This window comes from Sitophilus oryzae, unplaced genomic scaffold (assembly GCF_002938485.1).
Source record: "Sitophilus oryzae breed Bouriz unplaced genomic scaffold, Soryzae_2.0 scaffold_810_pilon_pilon, whole genome shotgun sequence".
Lineage (NCBI taxonomy): Eukaryota > Metazoa > Arthropoda > Insecta > Coleoptera > Curculionidae > Sitophilus > Sitophilus oryzae.
The window spans coordinates 5,130,451-5,152,739 of record NW_022147429.1 but is presented as its reverse complement, the minus strand read 5'-3'; the positions used below and the strand labels follow the sequence as shown (position 1 = coordinate 5,152,739).

The 22,289-nt window shown below is 29.6% G+C and overlaps 1 protein-coding gene and 1 long non-coding RNA gene across 2 annotated transcripts in view; both read left to right on the top strand.

Moving 5' to 3' along the window:
* LOC115889092 (sodium/calcium exchanger 1) overlaps positions 1-22,289 on the top strand; it is a 342,486-nt gene that overhangs the window by 252,740 nt on the left and 67,457 nt on the right. Inside the window, exon 5 of the mRNA XM_030909008.1 lies at positions 21,881-22,039. Coding sequence (XP_030764868.1) covers positions 21,881-22,039 — 159 coding nt within the window. The remainder of the gene's footprint in view (positions 1-21,880; positions 22,040-22,289) is intronic.
* On the top strand, positions 4,740-6,573 carry LOC115888965. Its single transcript, XR_004051343.1, has 2 exons — positions 4,740-4,880; positions 6,447-6,573. It is a non-coding gene; the product is annotated as an uncharacterized LOC115888965 (long non-coding RNA).

The window sequence follows — 22,289 nt, the reverse complement described above, 5'->3', positions numbered from 1 at the left end:
TGTTTTAATAGTTTCAAAGATATTAATAAATAAATAAAAATATATTATTTCAGCCCTTTTCAAAAATGTATTAAAAATAAAAGGAATGTTCTGAAATCAAAACTATATTAGGTATTTACTGTTGTTGATCTGTATTTAATTTGCTACAATTATCTTAATCTTAATCTCTTCGTTCATTTTTAAATCGAACACCCTGTATATTATTTCTTTGTTAGGTGGAGAATTAAAAAATGAAGTAAAAAATATATCCTTGAAACTATCAAAACATATTTAATAATATCTTAGGATTATGTAACTAACCTAACCTGCTATTTTTAATAATATCTTAGGATTATGTAAAATGATCAAAAAAGAAGCCAAAAATGCAATAGAATACAAGGTGTTCCTTTTAGAAATTTCGTCCCGATCCACTCACACTTTTTTGAGCCACCCTGTAGAAGTTAGAATATTTTCCTGAAATACATCCTATTACATACTTTAGATTTGCACTTAAACAAAATTCCTAACTTTTTATTATTGGAGCTACAGATGCCCGACGCTCTATTGCCGGACCCTGTACATAAAATGTTGATGATAGCAGTTGAAAGATGAAACGTTGCCCGATTTGAAAATCTAATAGCATCATGTTGTAGCAGAAAAAGTAGCTATGGCAATGTGAAATTTATTTTGTTATATCTATTTAGATAGAATGATGAAAAAAAAACTAAAAATGAAACCGCAAAGTATTCGTATTTTTTAACATTTTAGGTGACATTTTGATCAACATTGTCTCCATATCAGCCACAGAGAGACAGATAATACATTTTTGGTAAGATATTACCAGTAATTCATTGATATGAATTTTTCGAATAAGTGCTACATAATTGTTTTTGGGCCCTTATATAGGGTCCGGCAATAGTGCGTCGGGCATTTGTAGCTCCTAGAATCAAAAACTTGAGAATTTTGTTTTAGTGCAAACCTAAAGTATGTATCAGGATGTATTTCAGGAAGATACTTTAACTTCTATCGGGTGGCTCAAAAAAGTGTGAGTGGACCTGGATGCTTTTTTTTAAATGGAACACCTTGTATATTATTGCATTTTTGGCTTCCTTTCAGATCACTTTACATAACCCTAAGATATAAATAAATATATTTCGATAGTTTCAGAGATATTAAAAAATAAATCAAAAATATATATTTTTCAACCCTTCTTAAAAAAATTATATATACAAGAACTGTTCTGAAACCAAAACGATATTAGGTATTCACTTTAGATTGTCTCTTCTTACTTTGCTATAAATATGGTAATCGTAAATCATACAGGATGTTCAATATTCTACGCCAAACTTTCTAAAATAGAAAATATTTTTTCTTTGTTTTTTTAAACGGAACACCTTGTATATTATTTTTTTTATTGGATTGGGAGTTTAAAAATAAGCATTTTTTGTATTTAGAATATTTCAAAATTTTTAAGTGTTTCGCAGATACACGCAGCATCATTTCATGTGGCGCTTTCAATGGTAAAATACGAGAGAAAAATTATTGGGTGGCTTTGATAAAAATTTACTGTGGAAAATGTCATATGAAATATAAAACCGCAAATATCTGCGAAACCGTTAAAAATTTTGAAATACTTTAAATACAAAATATGTTCATTTTTTAATTCTCCGTCTATTGAAAATAATAATATACCGGGTGTTCTATTTAAAAAAAAACGAACAAAATTAATTTATATAATTAGAAAGTTTAGCGTACAATTTCCAACATCCTGTATAATTTACGATTTTCATATTTATAGCAAAGTAAGTACAGACCATCTAAAGTAAATAACTAATTTAGTTTTGATTTCAGAACAGTTCTTGTATTTTTAATAATTTTTTTAAGAAGGGCTGAAAAAAATATATTTTTGATTTATTTTTTAATATTTCTGAAACTATCAAAATGTATTTACTCATATCTTAGGGTCATGTAAAGTGATCGGAAAGAAAGCCAAAAATGCAATAATATACCGGGTGTTCCATTTTAAAAAATCATCCAGGTTCACTCACACTTTTTGAGCCACCCTATAGAAGTTAAAATATTTTCCTGAAATACATCCAAGTACATACTTTAGGTTTGCACTTAAACAAAATTCTCAAGTTGTTTATTCTAGGAGCTAGAGATGCCCGACGCACTATTGCCGGACCCTGTAGAAGCTGTTAAAATGCATAATGAAAAATGCAGGGCCGTATTTAAATTAAAAAAGTTGATGATGGCAGATTCAAACCCGAAACTGCGATTTAGAAAAAATTGAATTGTAAATAGGTATTCTTTTTTTTCCAAAAATTTTTGGAAGAAGTAAATTGGAATTTTTAAACTTTTAAGATGATATTTTGATCTGCATCAAATTATCCGGCTATTACATTACACCGACCTCGTATCTCTTCTAATTTTGGAGGTCCCAATGATGAGGCTCGAATTTCGGACACTCTGTACTTTAGGTGGGCATATTTGTTTATTAGTTTTTCAAAAATGTATTTGTATGTTTTTCCGTTTTCACCAAAAAATAATCTTTTATTGTCACTGAACAATCGTAAATTCCAAAATAATCTTTATGTCTCGCAATAATTGAGCTTTCTATATTGGGAAATTATACTGTAAAATTTTATTTTGCCGTAAAATAAAGCAATTAATCTTTTATTCATGAACTTTAACAGCATAAATGTCATTATCGTCCACCTTGAAAGTGCATAAAAAGCGCTTGAAAGATAAAAAATCAAATAAACGCCGCCTGCTATTTTTCAGATTTTCCTGAAAAGCTTGTACAGCTTTTATCTCACCGCTGACACCGTCATGCGGTTAATTAAAATTTAATTCTGCTTTAAACATCTAGTCGACTGTGCCCAATAGAGCTTTGTAAATGTATTTATTTATATGGTCTTTCACTCTTTAAACATCTAATTAAAATACTATTGAATAAAAGACTGGGGAGGAGTCAAATCAGTTCCGTTTGAATCGTTCTTGATTATTTTTGTTATTTTTACTAAATTTATAGGTATTATTTCTTTCAACAAACAAATTGCGACAAAATTGCTTAATATAACCTAAGATATTGTTACTATTGGAGATTTCGCTTATATGTTAACGGGATTATTTTTTGTTTATTCTGTAATATAATTATTTTAGCCTCCCGGTATTTTCACGTACGGAGAGCACGTTATAATCCTCCAGATATATTTTATATGACGGATAGCAGAAAAAAGCGTTTCATTCACTTATACCGTTGTTGGAAATGTATCGTTGTTGGAAACATACGAAATCCCATGCAAATTTTAAACTGTCGAAATATTGGCCCCTCTATTGATTTTATAGCGAAGCCGTAAAAGATTTTTTAAGGATCTACGTTTGGTAAACACACATGCCAAATTTAAACAGTCCTGGACAAGGCGATTTTGAGAAATTTGAGAAAAACTGCATCTATTTTTAAATTAAAACTGAACAGGTAACAATGAAACACCAGTCAAAAACCGACATACCTTAAGTTGTCAACGTCGTTTTCAAGAATAACTTAATTTTAATAAAATTTTAATATTCGGTACTAGTAATAATTTATTGTTATACACATGAAGGAAAAATGTTAAAATGGTACTACCAGGAAATTATCTTAGAGAGTGTATCTGACATGTTTTTTGGTTAATATCTCCTGAATATTAAAATTAAATTACTTTTGACAATGGCAAAATCATAGTTTGTAAACCTAAAAAATCATAGTATGTCGGTTTTTGACTGGTTGTGATTGTTACCTGTTCGGTTTGAATATAAAAATTGATGTAATCTTTCTTAAATTACTCAATATCGGCTGGTCCAAAATTGTTCACATTTGGCATGTGTATTTACCACATACATAAACCTTTAAAAAATCTATTTAGGATTTTGCTGTAAAATCAATGTTATTATATATTATACTAGTTGAAGCCTGGCGCATCCGCCACGATATCAGAAAAAAAATACTTTTTATTTTTTTTTAATTAAATGAAAAACAAAAAATCCGGCGACGACAGTTTTTAGAAGAGCCAATTAGCTATCTTTTAGTAAAAAAAGCAACTTTCTACAGCAAGTCGTTACTTCAGTAGAGACGACACTGATAAACATTAGCAATTTAAATATGTAGAATATTAAACAGTTTAAAATTTGCATGTGATTTCCTATGTTTCCAACAACGATGCACCATAATATTATCCTTGATATTATATATCCCTTGGGACCTGAACTTCCAAATAGCACTTTTTTGTCGGATAAAAATTTGACGTATTAAAAGATATTGATTTTATTTGACAAAATCGCTTAATATAACCCTTGATTATGTATAAATAGATGTACAATGAGGGCTTAGTACAAGCCCGTCTTCTAGGTGGCGCCTTGCCCGTTCTGAATTTTTGTATTCCCCTACGATTTTCTTTGAGGGGAATCCGTTAAACCCGCCCATCGTTCAAAAATGGAAGGGCGCGAGGTCACATCTATTGGGCCACTTATTAGCACGTTTCACCCATGTTTTACGAAAATAGCTTTATCCTTGTTTGTTTCAACTGTGACAAGAAAAAGGAAAAAAAGTTATATTCGCTTCTAAATTCGGCAGTTTTGTTGATCTTTCTCGACTTGTAATTTCGTTTCGTTTAGGTTATGTCTTATAAAAATAAATATTTATAAGCTTTTGAATTGAAATATACCTTAATGCATATCTGAGTAATTAAAAATTCAGTTTTTTCGTCCCTCATGAAGAAACATAAACAGTATTTGTGAAATTTGGATTAGAAACTATTATTTTATTAGTTTATTTTGTTGTGTTTAAGTGTTGTGTATTTGTACCTACTGGATAATATTTTCCAACATATTTAATTAAGCAAAAAGCATCTGTTTTACAGGTAAGTAAATACTATTCATATTTATTTCTAAATTCATATAAATTTGTTTTAAATCACTCTTGGGAAAAATGTTATAGAGTCTGAGATAAGTTTAATAATAAACATTTGATAGATTGATAGATAGATTAAACGATAATGCCCAGTTTGCTTAAAAGTTTAAAAAAATACTGATTTTATGCTATAAATTGTTTCATTTCTCACTTTGCTTTTTGTCAGATATATTGTGTATTTTATAATTTTTCCGAGAATTTTTCTTAATAACTTGATAACGTAAAATATTTTTTATCTACAGTCAACCCTGTGTTTAGATAAAGCTTCATATCAGATTTCCTATTTTATATTTTCACTCAAATCATATTTTTTGTAAAATATGCTTGCAAAAAGTAGCGTAAATTTGACAGGGAGGTATTTTTATAGATATACAGGATGATTCAAATATATATTTACTTTTAAAGTTATTAGTTATGAGCAAAGGTTATGAGTTTGTGAAAAGAAAGGCTATATTTTGTATTTTTGCTTGGTGGATTTGTTATTAAATTGTCATTCAAAAAATACCATAATGTCGTAGTCGTATAGAGTTCATTTTGACCAAAGAATATATTTTGACCCTTTTTGGATTGAATTTTATTGTTTATTTAATAAAATATATATTTAAAGCCCTCTTTCTAAGTTAAGTTAAAATAGGTAATATCGACGTTTCTTACTGGAACTAATTTAAGTTAATAATTAATAATTATATAATTCATATAATAATATTAAAATAGACTAAATTGTTTATTATATACAGGATGAGTCAAAACTAGATATTATATTTGTCTTTGCTATTTCAAATGAAACACTGTATTTTATATCATAAATCAACAAAGCTTTTATGCAACTTTTGTTTTATTAAGATCTATATCCCAAATTAATAGTTATTAAATTGTTTTCAATTGTCTCTTTGCGAATAAACATGATTTGTTTTACGCAATTTTTATTAGTAGGTTTGTCGTCAAAAGTGATGTATCTATTTATCAGCGACAAAAATTAAGAATTAGATGTCTAAAATAATTTCCTAATTATTTTTTTTACTTGGCATCAGTAAATATGATTTATTTTATCGATGCAGCTGAAAATAATTATCTATTCTAAAAGAGGACATTGCTGTATAAACATCGATTATGGATTTAAAAATTATTTTTCAAACAAAGTTGGACAAAATTTTTGGAGAAAAAATTGGACTTCTGTTCGAAATAATTGAGAAAAAACCCAACATCTAGTTTTGACGCCCCAGTATATATCGTGCATTATAGTTGATTATACTGCAATTTATTATACACACGTAGTTTTGTTTGGTGAAAATGAAACTTTCTAAAAGTATTCCCAATTAAAACATATTAAGAATTTCCTACATTATAATTTTGAAAGACGTTTGAGTGGGCAGACAATTTGGTCTAAAATAATCATATGTCTAAAAAAAAATTAGCTAAAATAATCAAAAACCACTTAACACATATAACTCGCTTTTAAAAAATCTAAAAGAAATAAGTTTGTTTATTATATTCATATTTTATTAAATTATTATAGGTGTGACTGCTAAGTGGTCGTACTCGCCACTTTAACCAAGCATTGGTGGGACCTTCAGAGATCATAATGCGAATTTCTTCATACCATGTAAATCTATATACATGTATTAATAAATGCGTTTGCTTTATTAAATTTTTTTTCTTATACGGTATGAGCGAAAAAAAACGGCGTCTATTTGTTTACGTACAAATGACATCGATATTCATTTCCAAACCACCTCTGAGGCCGTTTTTTTTTATCGTATGGTATATATTTACATATCCCTTATCCTTTAATTCCGATTTATTTCTAATAATTATAAAAATAAGATACCTGATTAATTCTTCCGAAATATTATAAAATGAGATATCACGAAAGAAATAAAGTTAATTATCTCGTTTGTTTTGGGAATTCCAAAAAAATAAAAAAAAGGGTATAGAGAATCTTTAGAGACACAGTTCAAATGTTATTTTTGAGTATACTGGTTGCTTCAAAAAATGTGGCGGATACATGTTTTTTAATGCAAAACTCCATTTTTATTTTATTTTCGATTCTGCCTAAAATTCTATAACTTTTTTTTATAAATAACGTTAGTAAGTATTTACAATTTAAAAAAAAAGTAAAATTTTATTCCTATGTTACTTAACTGTCAGTTGTTTCCGAAGTTGGACTACACAAATTTGGTAGGAGTGTTTTACAGAGATGAAAAAAAAATATATTTATATGTAAAAATACTTGCAGTTAGATGCTACACTGTGTTCAAACATTTTTTTTGGCTGATCCGATATATATATTATTATTTTTTCTAGTGATTTTACAAAACCTTTCAACATTTGTTAAGAAAGTATATTAAGTACACCTATACTCAACAGCTTGCAATCTGTTCTGAATTTTATCCTTCTTTTAATTCATTTACATTATAACAAGTTGCCATATGACAAAACAAAAATTATTTATTATTAAACATTAAGTAAAGTGATTTATTTAGTTATATGACATTCTTAATAGAAGTTGAAGGATTTTGTAAAATCTATCAGAAAGAATTATAATATATCGGGTGTTTTTCAAAAGTAGCTTGATTGATGTATTCAATTAGTTTCGGTCATTTCTTGTTTCACCGGAAATGACTACAACTTTTGGTTTTTAAATGGTACCGTCGGTATTTTTTTACTTTATTTTGCAGAATATGGCATTCTCAATAGAATAATTCAATGTCAACTTTTGACTCTTTTACTTAAAAAATAGTATTTTAAAGTTCAATCTAGTAGAGTGCCATGATAATAAACAACATGTAACCGGTCGTAAAGATAACGACAGTTTGACTCGACATACGGAGTGTGTGGTACCAAATTATTTACCAAAATTAGGTACCAAAATTTATTAGGTATCAAAAAATGCTTTTCCAAATATGCTAATGAGCCACTCTCGTTTCATTAAAAAAAATTGAGTTATGATTAAAATACGAAATGGGCATATTTCAACTGACCAGGAAAAGACACAAAAAATATTAGACGACCAAATCAATTTTTCCAAAGCTCCTTGATTAATCCTTGATTAAAAAATAATGGTTTTAACACAGCCATGACACTAGATTGAATTTTAAAATGCTATTTTTGATTTAATTGAAAATGTCAAAAGTTGACATATGATTGTTGATGTCAAAAGTTGTCATTCTATTCAGAATGTCATTTTCTATCAAATAAAGTACCGTATGATCGAATAAAAACGGCGTCAGCAATGGCTATGAAATGAAAAGCGCTGTCATTTTATATGTAAATTTATATGAGAAATGTCATCGATGTTCATTTCATAGCCATCGCTGACGCCGTTTTTATTCGATCTTACGGTATAAAAAATACCGAGGGTACCATTTAAAAATCAAATGTATACATTTCCGGTGAAACAGGAAGTGACCGAAACTAACTGAATACGAATCAATCTCGATTTATGTCATATACCTACTAACATTCCCAATTTAGTTTTTTTCTCGGAATCTGAAAAAATAAAAAAGTTATAGAGGTGAACCACTTTAAAAAAAAACACTCAGTATAGGCTGTGTCATTGAAAGAGTCTGCAGATATTTTTTTAATTTTAAATACGTAGAATTAACCATTAATATATGTTGAACACCCTGTAGCATCTGCCTTAAATATCTACATAGTATCTAATATTTTTTCTTCATCAACAAATTGAAATATTAGAAAACTAGTTTTAGGTTACACCATTATACAAGGATTATACATAAAAAAGTAATAATTTTACGCAGGATCTAAAATAAAATAGGATGTTACATTTAAAAAAAAACATTATGTTAAATCCGTCATACTTTTTACAAAGTTACAGAGGTAGGTAGGTATAGTTTCATATATTTTTTAATTATCCATCTAGAAATAAAATATATACATATATACCTAATAAAATAATTTAGTATTTAACAAGGGGCCATGAAAAATCAAAATAAATATAAATCCATATCCAAAAATAAAAAATGTAAATAACGCTTTGAGGTAAAAATTCGGTTCAAAGCAGATAAGATATTTTATTCTTTACCGAGAATTAAATTCGAAGAATTCCTAGTCCCTACTTCTTTGCCAAATTCAATAGTCTCCGCCCCTTTTTACGTTTTAATTTCTGCCACCAATTGGCAGCATCGACTTATACAGGCACATTGACTAACTATTAATATATAAACAAGGATATAACCTAAGATATTGTTATTATTGGAGATTTCGTTTATTCCAATAAATTCAATTTTTTAGTAATTATTTTAAATCAACGGCATAAATATATCGTTAAACCAGTCTGGTTGTTTCTTTTTGTTAGATTTTCTCAGTACTGCTTTCCTGGTATTGTAAATCGCATATCTTAATTGTGTCCAGCCTTGTTCAGCTTCCGAAATTGAGGTTACCGGTGGAAGTGATTCTTTGATAGCTTTGCGGAGGGCGTCGGCGGTATCGTTGTTTCCTGGACTCCGTACGTTCAGTCTCGTCATGTTGTTTTGCTTTTGACAGTGTCGATGTTGGGTTTGAACTGGATGTTCACTGTTTGGTTGTAGCCGAAACTGCGGTTTAGAAAAAATTGAATTGCAAATAGGTATTCTTTTTTTTCAAGAATTTTCGGAAGAAGCAAATCGGAATTTTTAAACTTTTAAGATGATATTTTGATCTGCATCAAATTATCCGGCTATTACATTACACCGACCTCGTATCTCTTCTAATTTTGGAGATCCCAATGATGAGGCTCGACTTTGGAACACCCTGTACTTTAGACCGTTTTCGGCAAAAAATAATCTTTTATTGTCACTGAAAAATCATTAAGAAGTTAATAATAGCTTTCAAAACACTAGTAAATTCCAACATAATCTTTATGTCTCGCAATAATTGAGCTATCGATATGGAAATTATACTGTAAAGTTTTATTTTGTCGTAAAATAAAGCAATTAATCTTTTATTCATGAACTTTAACAGCATAAATGTTATTATCGTCCACCTTGAAAGTGCATAAAAAGCGCTTGAAAGGTAAATAATCAAATAAACGCCGCCTGCTATTTTTCAGATTTTCCTGAAAAGCTTGTATAGCCTTTATCTCACCGCTGACACCGTCATGCGGTTAATTAAAATTTAATTCTGCTTTAAACATCTAGTCGACTGTGCCCAATAGAGCTTTGTAAATGTATTTATTTACATGCTCTTTTACTCTTTAAAAATCTAATTAAAATACTATTGAATAAAAGACTGGGGAGGAGTCAAATCAGTTTCATTTAAATCGTTCTTGTTTATTTTTTTATTTTTAATACTTTTCTTCCAATTTTATACTTTTTACGATTTTTTTGAAATCATCCGCATATATCGTTAAACCAGTCTGGTTGTTTTTTTTTGTTAGACTTTCTTAGTACTGCTTCGCTGGTACTATAAATCGCATCCCTTAATCGTGTCCAGCCCTGTTCAGGTTCCGAGATTAAGGTTATCGGTGGAAGTGATTCTTTGATAGTTTCCCGGAGGGCGTCGGCGGTATCGTTGTTCCCTAGACTACGTACATTCTGTCTGGTCACGTTATTTTGCTTTTTACAGTGTGAATGTTGGGTTTAAACTGGATAGTCATTTATGAAATTAAAAGTCGGTGGTCAGGAATACATTCGGCATCTATTCTGGTTTTTGTGATATCTTTTAGATGCGTCCTTCGAACGATTACGTGGCCCAATTTATGCCAGTGGCCGGATCTGGGATGTTTTCAGGTATCTTTAAACTGGTCCTTCAACATGAACCGTGTAATGATGATGGAAAGATTATACTCTGTGTTTGTTGTTAATAAGCGTTCACCATTGCTATTTACGTTTTTCATTCCATGTTTTTCCAATACGCCAGGCCATATTTCCTGCTGTTTGGCGACACGGCCATTAAAGTCACTTAGCAAGATGATTTGTTTTGAAATGGATTGCTTTGGAATTCGCTGGAGAGCATTTTGTAGAGTTCGGTAAAATATTTCCTTATCCTCAATAATTGTAGCTTCTAGGGTGGGAGCGTATGCACTAATGATGTTCACGTAAGTTTTGTCTGATATGGGGTACCTTAGGGCCATAAAACGTTCGGAGACACCAATAGGTACTTCTGTTAATCTAGTGGCGATTTTGTTTTTGATTGCAATGTCTATGCCATTAATTCTCCTGTGTGTTGAGGGGTGACCGTTCCAAAAGAATGTGTAATACTTCTCAGTGACACTATTTTCATCTGCAAAACGGGTTTCGCTAAGAGCGGCAACATCTATATTTAACGAAGAGTTCCTGTGAGACCAGTGCTGTTCTCTCTGGCCGATTTGAATTTGTGTTGTTTAGTAGAGTGCGGACGTTCCACGTCACAAACGTGAAACATTAATGATTTTTGTTTCTCCGATACGCTCGAGTAGGCACCCCCTCTGATCAGTGAGCAGATCCGATCGAGTGGGTATTATTTTGTCTCCGCACGATAATTTTGTCCCGCTCGAATGTTCAATCTGTGATGTGTGTTAGCTGCGTGAAAAGGTTCAGCTGTGACGGTTACGCTGCCGCACAGTTTTGGCTGCAACTGTAGCACGAGATGGCTATGGCACAGTGAGGACTCAGACGATATTTCCCTTGTATTACGTTCTCGGCCTTTATATCTGTATAATATCGCCCAAGCAAAAAAAGATAATTAGTGAAATATTATAAAACAATTGCAATTAATTGATCATAATCTGGTAAAAAATCATGAAAATTGGACAATAAATAAAAAGTTACAAGACATTAAAGTTCACCGAAATTTTCTGCAGCAGAGTAAATATATTTAAAAATAGTTTAATATGGTAATTTTATAAATTTTAGTTACTCCAGTAGCATATCAATATTTTTGTTATTAGATCATTGAATTATTCTATTTATATTTATTGGAAGTATATTCTATTTTACTCAATTTTAACTATTAGTAAATATTTATTCATTTCTCAATAAGTAAATTATTGAGTTTATCCTAGTTTATATTGCAATATGATAAAAATAAATAAAGCGGCACTGATAAATTGGAATTTAAGTCAACCATATTGAGGCTCTTTCGCCGTCTCCTATTTGATATACTTGATAATAAAATAAATAAAAAATAATAAACACTACAGTGATTTATAATGGAATTTGGTGTTCAATACAGCATCGTATCAATATTAAATTAATAAATGTAGATTTTTCTTAATATATTTAAAATTAGTTTAAATAATATTATAAAAGTACTTTTAGTAGTATATTTTTTATTTAGCTTCTAATTTAGTCGATTTTTTCGTAAAATATAATTGGGTGTAACTGAAAAACTCGTGAAAGGAGCAGCTTATTAGCCCAACTGAAATTCGTTAATTAATCTCATTTTAATGACTACAAAAATTAAATAACATGGAAAATTCTGCTAATTAGGAGTTTGAAAAACATACAAATTGAAGTTTTAATTATCTTTACAAAAAAACAGTTTTCTATTTGAAACATTTTAAGAAAAAAAGAGTTATTGTGGAATAAGACAAAGAAAACTAAACTTATATAATATAATAGTTTATTTGTCCAAAAGAAATTCAAAAGTAGATTATGTAGTACTTGCTAAAGATATTTTTTAAATTCTCAAATCAGATGCAAGTTCAGAATTTTTTAAATTTTCAAAATAGATGCAAACAAATTAGTTAAAAAAACTTGATTTTTAGGGTTCCGTACCTCAAAAAGAAAAACCTTATATAGGATCACTTTGTGGTCTGTCTGTCAATATCCTTTATCTCAGGAACGCGTGGAGGTATCGAGTTGAAATTAAAAGATTTAATAATTATCTAGACTTATAAAACCTATTATACATAAAAGAAAATAAGAGAAAAATGAGAAGAAGAAAGAAAATACTTATCCATTTCAGAAAGTAAATACATAGCTTAGCTGTAATTACCGTTTTACTGTTTTATAGTTGCTCTGTTCTATACAGCTGGGCAGGTGTTAAAAGCTTAATAAAACTATAATTAACCTCATCGCAGTGTCAGCCGTGTAATAAAAGGTTTAGAAGCGTTTCAGGAAAACTTGAAAAATACCAACTCGCATTTTGTTCGGTATTTATTTGATTATTTTCTTGTTTAAACGCTATTTATGGTCTTTAAAGGTAGTTAAAAATGCCATTTTTGTATAAATAAAATTTTAATTGCTGTGTTTTATATTTCGAACCCATGAATTAGAATTGGCGGTATATTTTTTACAACTTGATGAAAGCTCAATTAAGGCAAAGCATAACAATTATACTAAACACGCAACATTAAATTTAACGATTAAAAGTATTTGTTATTTACATTACCTACACGATTCTTATATGTTAAACAATTTAAAGTTGTGTTTTTATTCTGGCTGTATGCTTAAAAACACATTAGAGAGGCCATTATGAGTGTGATGGATTGTAAGGGAACGATTTTTCCGATAGGTTATAGACCGATAGGCTTGAGACATGGTGGAACCATTTGATTACTAAGAGTTGTCTAATAGTCCTTTATGTAGCCAGCTCTTAAGCTGGCTACATAAAAAACCTTATCATCGTTACATGGCTAATTTTTCTTGTGAAGTATCCTTTTGTGCAGGCATTATGAAATAGTCATGTCTGCCAGCGCGATCTCGTGGCTTAAAGCGGGGGCGGCCATCGAAAGGATGAAATTTTAATACTAAAAATGTTATAAGGTATATAGTCTATAAAATGAATAACTTTGAATTTTGGCCGTTATTTTTTACCAACATGGCAAATATAAAATCCCTTTGTCAAAAAAGATACTGATATTCTTTAAATTAAGTGCCTGAACGAATCAGATAGGTAACTCTTTTTACTTTCGTGAAATAGAAAAGGAAAATAACAAAACAAGTGACAGTTCTACCTCTTCTTGCAAAAATCAACACGAAATGTCATAATTGTCAAAAATAAAATGTCATCAGCTTTTGACATTTCTAAATATCAGACCAATGCCGTCTCTAATAGAATAGCCTCGGAGCGAGATTTATGACGTCACGCTAGTTAGATATTACGGATTAATAAATTTGTTGTAGAATACATGGAAAACATAATAATTATTCTTCGTATTACTGGTTTGTATTTTAAAAATGATATAGTTTACATGAAATATACCTACATAATATACAGATAATAAATACAATATACATACCTATTTAAAGTAATAAAAACTTTTGCAAATAAACTATAAACCATACAAATGCAGCAAATGTTTTACTATACAAATAATGAATAGGTACATAAGATAATGGGTAAAATGTAAAATATATTTTAAATTTTCGGGTTTGAAAATCGATCTAATTTCACAAGAAACATTCAATATCTACTCATAGCGATGTATTATTATTTGCATTCACAAAATTTATACGTATATTTTATATACGTATATTTGTTAGTATCAGTGTTGGAAAAATTATATTTGCAAATAATACAATATCATAGAAAAGAAGGCGTCAGCAATGGCTATGAAATAAAGGTCGCTGTCATTTTATATATAAAATTATTCTAAAATTTTTGATTTTCTTGGGATTTAGGTTCGAGAAAAACTCTGATTAATTTTTCATTTGGTTTTTAATTATCTTTATTTGGTTTAAAAAAACCCGGTTCGGCTAACATTATAGCCTTCATCAGTGTTGTGTCATATAACATAGTGTCGAATATAGTCCAAAAAATTACATATAAAATATTCACACCACACACCACATAATGTTTGCTGCAATTAATAAACTAATATAAACTTGTCAAAAGATGACCACATATTTTTTTAAATTATTATTCTTAACACTAAAACTATCTACATTGACTAAGGAGTACCTTTTCAGCGTGACGTTATAAATCTCGCTCCGAGGCTGTTCTATTAGAGACGGCATTGCACCAGCATGGCCGCAAGTTGCTAACCTAATAAAATTAACACTAGAAAAGCCTGCGGGAACTGTCAAATTCAAAGTTATTCATTTCACAGACTATACACGAGTTATAATTGCGAAAATAGCTGTTATTTATTATTAAGAAACATGGAAAATTGTTGACAGACATTTTTCTCGTCGCTAAAGTGCCAGCAGACAACGCGAAAGAGGCATGATATTTTGAAAAAAGAAAAAATTATGGCATACATCATGCCGATTGGTGAGATGTCATGTTTATTTATTTAAAAAGCCGTATACAAAAGGACAGACAAAAAGATCGTAGCTAAACCAGTGGCAGACAAATAAATCAAAAGCGCGAAATTATTCTACTGGGTGAGTCTTGAATAAGTGCAAATATTTTCAGAACTGAGAGATCTCGATACAAGAAACACGCTTTCAGGGAATACCCGCCGCCTCATCCATTTAAGTATAGATAAATCATGTATAGGATTATATTATAACTATATTTTTTATTATTTCAATAACAGATATCATACATTTACTATTCTGTCTCACTATTTGTATCTGACTTATCGTACTGCAGATCCTCGCTCTCGCAAACGAGTCTTCCTTTGAGTCGATATCTGCACATGATCTGCACCGTAAAATTTTTGTAGACTTACATGTATTATGTTTCAATTGATAACGCCGCGAGCGTTTTCTGAAAACGCTTATACAGGGTGAGTTTTAAATAATGTTTTAAATAATCTCAAATATTTTTAGGGATGATATATTTCGGTCCCAGGAACACGTCTATGAGGGTTTTTTTCGCAAGAAAATATGTTGAAAATTGTACATTTTTTGAAAATATATTTCTTTTATCGAGATCTACCAGCTTTGAAAATATTTGCACTTATTCAAGATTCACCCTGTAGAATAATATCGCACTTTTGATAATTGTCTACTGCTGATTGAGCCACGATTTTTTTGTCCGTCCTTTTGCATACGGCTTCTTAAATAAATAAACAACATTTCACCAATCGGCATGCATGTCTATGCTATGATTATTTTTTGTCATAATTGCATACCTCTTTCGCGTTGTCTGTCGGCATTTTAGCCACGAAATGTCTCTCAACAATTTTCAACGTTTATTAATAATAAATAAAAGCTATTTGGTAATTATAACTCGTGTGCCTTATAATATTTTTAGTGTCAAAATTTCCCCCTTTCGATTGGTCGCCTCCGCTTTAAGCCCCGGGATCGCGCTGGCAGAGATGATTATTTCATAATGGCTACACAAAAGGATACTTCACAAGAAAAATTGGCCATGTAACGATGATAAGGTTTTTTATGTAGCCAGCTCTCCGTCTATAAGGTGTTGCCTAACCTAACCTAACCTTTTTTTGATTTAATTTCAGTAAACCTTCTTTCTTTAAATAAATATATATATTTTTTTATGGCGGAAGACACCAAGATGAACATAATTAAACTGTAATTGAGTTTTATTATCAGACAATTTCAACGATGAAATAGAGCTTCTCTTGGTAATAAAAGCAGCGGGGTGTAAATTAAAAGAATCCTTTCAGTATTCTTAATGGCAACTCATTCTGTAAGTTCCTCAGACGAGTGTTCCTATATAAAGAAGAAAGAGAATATAATAATAAGGATTATACGGGGATCGAAAAAAACGTCGTCTTGCAGTTGGCTTGCAATGACGATTGATTACATGTAAAACGACAGCGATTTTCATTTGATAGCTATCGCTGACGCCGTTTTTTTTTGATCAGATTTTAGTTATGATGCAGAACTATCTAAATAGGTGTTAACTAATTTATAAATTAACTTTTTTATATATTTTAATGATTAGGTAGGTACATTTTTGTATCTACTGCGATATGTAGGTATATGTATATCTACTTATGCGATATTTTTATATATAGGGTGATTCACAGTGATGGTACGTTAGACGTTTCTGGAGAACCGGTGATTTTTATATAAATTCATCTGCTCTGTATATCTAAAATATTATCAGCGTTACACCGTTTCATAGTTTTGTTACACTGAATCATTTGAAAGTTGGTAGTGTTTTTGTTATTTTAAATGGAACATCCATTATATTGTTATATTTTTTGAGACTACTTTCACATCCACAATTTGTCTATTATACAACCTATATCTATCTTTTATTATTGGATATTATACAAGAGAAGCAAAAGAAATATTTATTTCCGTTTGCTATAAAATTGCAAAAATTTGTTATTTTATATTCAACACTATACAGGGTGTCCCAGAAATAAGTGCAAACATTTTAACTGGTAGTATATTTCGGCCTCAGAAACACGCTTATGTAGTTTTTTTGCAAAAAAAAAATTGAAAATTCGGAATTTAAGTTAAAAAGCATAATTTCATGATAATATGGTAACACAGGGAGTATATTAAATTTACATGAAAGAAAATCCAGAAAAAATCCAGTGGTTCTCAAAATTTAAGCAAAAAAGCATTTTTTGTTTAAATTTTCAAAGAAAATAACTCTATATGTTAATATAATAACTATTTTGGACTTATTGGAAAAATGGTAAAGAGAAAAAATGTTTTTTTTACCAGATCTACCACCCTTTAAAATATTTGCACTTATTTCTGGGACACCCTGTATATATTCTTTAAAAATCAATAGGCTCATTATCTATCTTTAATTATATCATTCTTTAAAAATTACCTAAATCATTTTCATTTTAAATCTAAGCTTATGTATATTATTATTAACGAAAAGTAAATAAAATTGCTTTTTATCGATTATATCATGTTTCTTTATCTAAACTTTCCTGTTTTAAGTAGAGTTGTTAAAAAAATAATAATTCTATGATTATAGTTTTATTTCAAGAATTTAGTTACCATGACAATTTCAGAAATTATGCAAAAGTATAAATAAAGTGATGGTATAAAGTTTAAATATTTGTCATCGTAGCGATTTTTTTTAAACGAAACCATTATACCGTATGATCGAAAAAAACGGCATACAGTTGGCTTGGAAATGACGATCGATGACATTTCCCATATAATTTTACATCTAAAATGACAGCGATCTTCATTACATAGCCATCGCTGACGCCGTTTTTATTCGATCATACGGTTCATATAAACGGAAATAAATTTACATAATTATACACGTTTTATTTTTTATCTCGAAAACTATTAGAGATAGGTTAGAATTATTATTATAAACTTATGAGATATAAAAGTAGAAAATGTAGTAATATACCAGGTGTTCGATTTAAAATAACAAAGATGCTACTATTTTTAGTATGAACCGGCAACAATGTAACACTGAAAATAATTTTGACGGATGGAGTAGGTGCCTTTATCAAAATCCTATCAGCAGTTCTCCATAAACATCTAACGTACCATTTCCGTGAATCACCCTGTATAAACAGAAAAACTGCATAAGAAATTAAATGTATCGAATTCTCGTAATTATTCTGATGTGTATAGAACAAAATATACTTTTCTTTTTTAACGATACGTTTCGCTCTTTGATTAAACGCTTTTGTCTGTATCAAGAACAAATTATTTTTGTTATCAATTTTCTATTAGGATCGAATATTCATTTTTACTCCCATTCAAATATCCATTACACCGTGGAATTGAGACAGCTTAATCACTATTCGCTAAACGACATTTTGATTTTTGCAATGTGCGACTGACACACAAACTCGTTTGTAATAAATCCAACTGAATTCAAAACCGATTGGCATGAAACGAGGATTTCGAACAAAAAATGTTTCGTCATATCCGGTTCTATTATGGAAGTAGTCAATTTTCTGAAATGAAATTGCAAGTCGTTTAGTTCAAGCGATTTTGATTTCGAACCGATTTCCGGCAACGTAAAGAAAGCTGATGATAGTGCAAGAAATCGACAGCCACTGTTAATAAAGCTAAGTGGTTTTGTTCTATAAAACGTCAACCGTTTTACGAGTTTCCAAAGATTTCTTTAGATGTGTTTTCTGGCAGCAATGAATATGGCATGTATTCTGTAAAACGAGAGGCATCCATGAGAGTGGTAATTTGTCACAGTAATATGTAAGATTTTAAAGCTTCATTCAGAACCGCGCTATTAGTCGAATAAATTAGTGGTTTCAATGACACTTTATATTTTTTAGTTTATGATGTAGTGAATCATTCACTACAAACGTAAATATCATATTTACATGTGCTCTTATCATAGAGATGATAAAAATATCTTTAAGTTGAGATTGATCTCTATATTAGTGATCTTTATATTCACATTTTTCTATGTTTGGTTTGTCGAATTTGTTATTAATGTTATTTATAGTAATTGATTATTTATTATATCGATGTAGTGAGAGAATGCGAATATTGCACCCACCTCCATTAAGATAGGTGCAGAATCGGTTTTCTTCCATTACTATCGATATTTTGAGTTTATTAAATTAAACTCTATAAAAATAGTAAAATGACTGAGGTGAAGTCAGGATTTAGGAATTAAAAATATGATAAAATTATGTTTTTAATTTTTTATTATTAAAGTGTTCATCGTGATTTGGTAAATTATGATAGAACACAAAACCTAAAATGAATTTTTATAGAATATATAAATTTCTAATTTGCAATTACATTAATGTATTTTCTGCTAATTACAATCTAATTTAGTTTAATTACAATAATTAAACTAAACCAAAAAATCAACGAAACCCAAATTTATTTTTGTAGAATATACATGGTTTCCTAATGGGTAGTCTAAAAAATATTAGGGTGTGTTTCCTAATATGTATTCACGGAAAACATGGATTTTAAAGTACTTCCCTTCTCATCTACAGGGTGATAAAAAAAATATCGCAATATTTCGCAAAACTACTTTAAAAACTATTTTCTTTAGTTTTGCCCAAGTAGCATTTTTGGACACATTTTAGTTAATGTTTCCAATAATTGTTTCTGTTTCTTGACACAAAATGGAGACGGTATGCTGCAAATAGGAAACATTTTCGAAACCTATATATTTTATATGGCTTGATTACACGTGTTTCCAATGTGGTGGCACTAGACGTTTTTAAAAAAATTTCGATGCGGAATCAAAACTTTTAGAGAAACCATTTCAAAACATTTTCTGCAATTTGTGACCAAGATGTTCCCGTTTTGTGCAACCGTTGTTTCTAAACGTGGAGAAACAAAATACCAAATTAAAATAGCTTATGGCTGTGTGTGCATTTCAAAATGAAAGCAAACATCAACAACAATGTTGATTTCTGCCATATTTTGTTTTATCTTAAGATCTTTGTTTTTAAGTTCTTTTCACCAAAAAAAATTTTTGCCAAAATCAAATTCATCGTTTAGTTTAGTAATGTACTTTTATATGTTTAATGCTCTTTCTATATATCATTATTTATTGCTACAAAATATTTTTGTTTGAAATATAGATTTTTATTTTATTTCTATATCATGGTGCTGAAAATAAAATTATATAAATTAATGTAATATTATGAGTTTAAATGTTCAATCGATAAAAACACATTTTTTAGTTAAAAACGCTATCACTGGTCAACATGGCGGAATTTTAATTCATTATTTTATAAAATTGTCATGGAGTGGGACACAAATCATCTGCATTATACCATATTTGTGTTTAAAAAGAGAGAATCTCGTATTTTGAAAATTAATCTACAATAAATGGAAACCTTAAATATGTTTCCAAAATGTTTCGATTTAGTTTCGTTGAATGAACGCAATGAATGAGAATGCACTGAACGCAATGAGCGCTATCTGTGTAGAAATTTCGAACTAGTCACCTGTCAACAACGCCAATCAAAACTTCTGGTTAAAATAATTAAAACATTTTTTATTTACTATTATAACACAATTAAAACATAAAAACATGCATTCTATTGTGGAAACAAGATAAAAAAACGTTTACTGATAATATTTTTCTTCGGTCATTCTTTTGTAATCACTATATATGTCCTTTCTTCTGCTTTTTTAATTATACTATAAAAACTTGAAGAATGTAAATTCTTAATTCTTCCCCATTTTCCAAAAACTGCAGAACAAAATCCAAAAAATTAAAGCAAGGTTATGTTCTCATATCTGACAGAATATCAAATAAATTATAGAAACTTTTCAGGCACAAAACGGGTATAAAACCTTTGTAAATGTGAGCCACGTCTGTTTCTAAAATGTTTTGAAAAAATTGTGACACTAAGATCTTTATTGCTTATGTAGCGAAACCATATGTTGGAAAAACGTTTCGAAACAAAAAGTGATTTATATTACGAAACATATCTATGAAAAATTTGTCGAATTAATTTCAAGAACTAACTCCATCATTGTTTCGAAACTGTTTTGCAATGTTTCACAGCAGAGATTTTGTTACGATTTTGTGTTTCCATATAAAGGCAGTTCATTAACTTTTGCTTTCCTACTTGAACTAGTGGCGTCGGTGTGCACACACCTCCTGGATTATCTGATTAAAATAAATGGTGCGGCACTGTTTTTTTTAAAGAAGGTTATTTTTTATTCTTTTATTGATTATCCATTCTTTTTTAACAAGATTGATATCTTGAGTTTTTCTTGTACATCGAACGGTTCTTGAAAAAAAATCAACTACATTGCATATCTCAAAATCGATAGAAAACGAGCATAACGTTAATATCAAAAGACTGGTTATAATTTTTTTTTTCTCGAGAACTGTTCAATATACGAGTAAAAATTAAGAGATGAAGTTTGTTAAAAAATATTGACATCCAAGAAAAAGAAATTGGTTCTCTCGAAAAAAAAGTGGCGTACTATTATTTATATTAAGCCGATTTAATTTGATTATTTTTAAATCTTTGACACTCTATAAATGAAAAAGGAGGAACTTGAGACTCCATATTTATATGAAGGTTTTCCCTTAAAAACATATGAGGAATCACATTTTGAACTTTTTAAAACTACTTAAAAAACACCTTGTATAAATTTCTAATTTGCATTTACATTAATATATTTTCTGATAATCACAGTCATTACATTATTTATTAACTACAACCATATTTTACTATTTTTTTTTAAGTTATTGAGTCACTAATTTCTATTTGTATTTCAGGTATTTTTAAGGGATATTTGTGCTTTGTGGTATCAATATTCTGTATAGGCGTGGTTACAGCAGTGATAGGAGACGTAGCGTCCCACTTTGGCGCAACACTCGGTATTAGAGATGGAGTGACCGCCATAGTGTTCGTCGCTTTAGGAACTAGTATACCTGGTAAGATATTTGTTGTAAAAAACACTAATTAGTTTTAAGCCACATTTTGCTATCTACACTAACAGGCGCGAAAACGGCCACCTTAAAATTTTGATGTTTTTTAAAGTACCTATAATATATTTTATTCTAGTGGGTTGATTTTGATGATTTTTGAAGCAATATGTAGTTAATTTATTTTTAGTATCTCTTTCTAAATTAGAGATGAAAGTTCCCATCTGTCAATCAACCAGAGAAAACAAAATGTTGATAT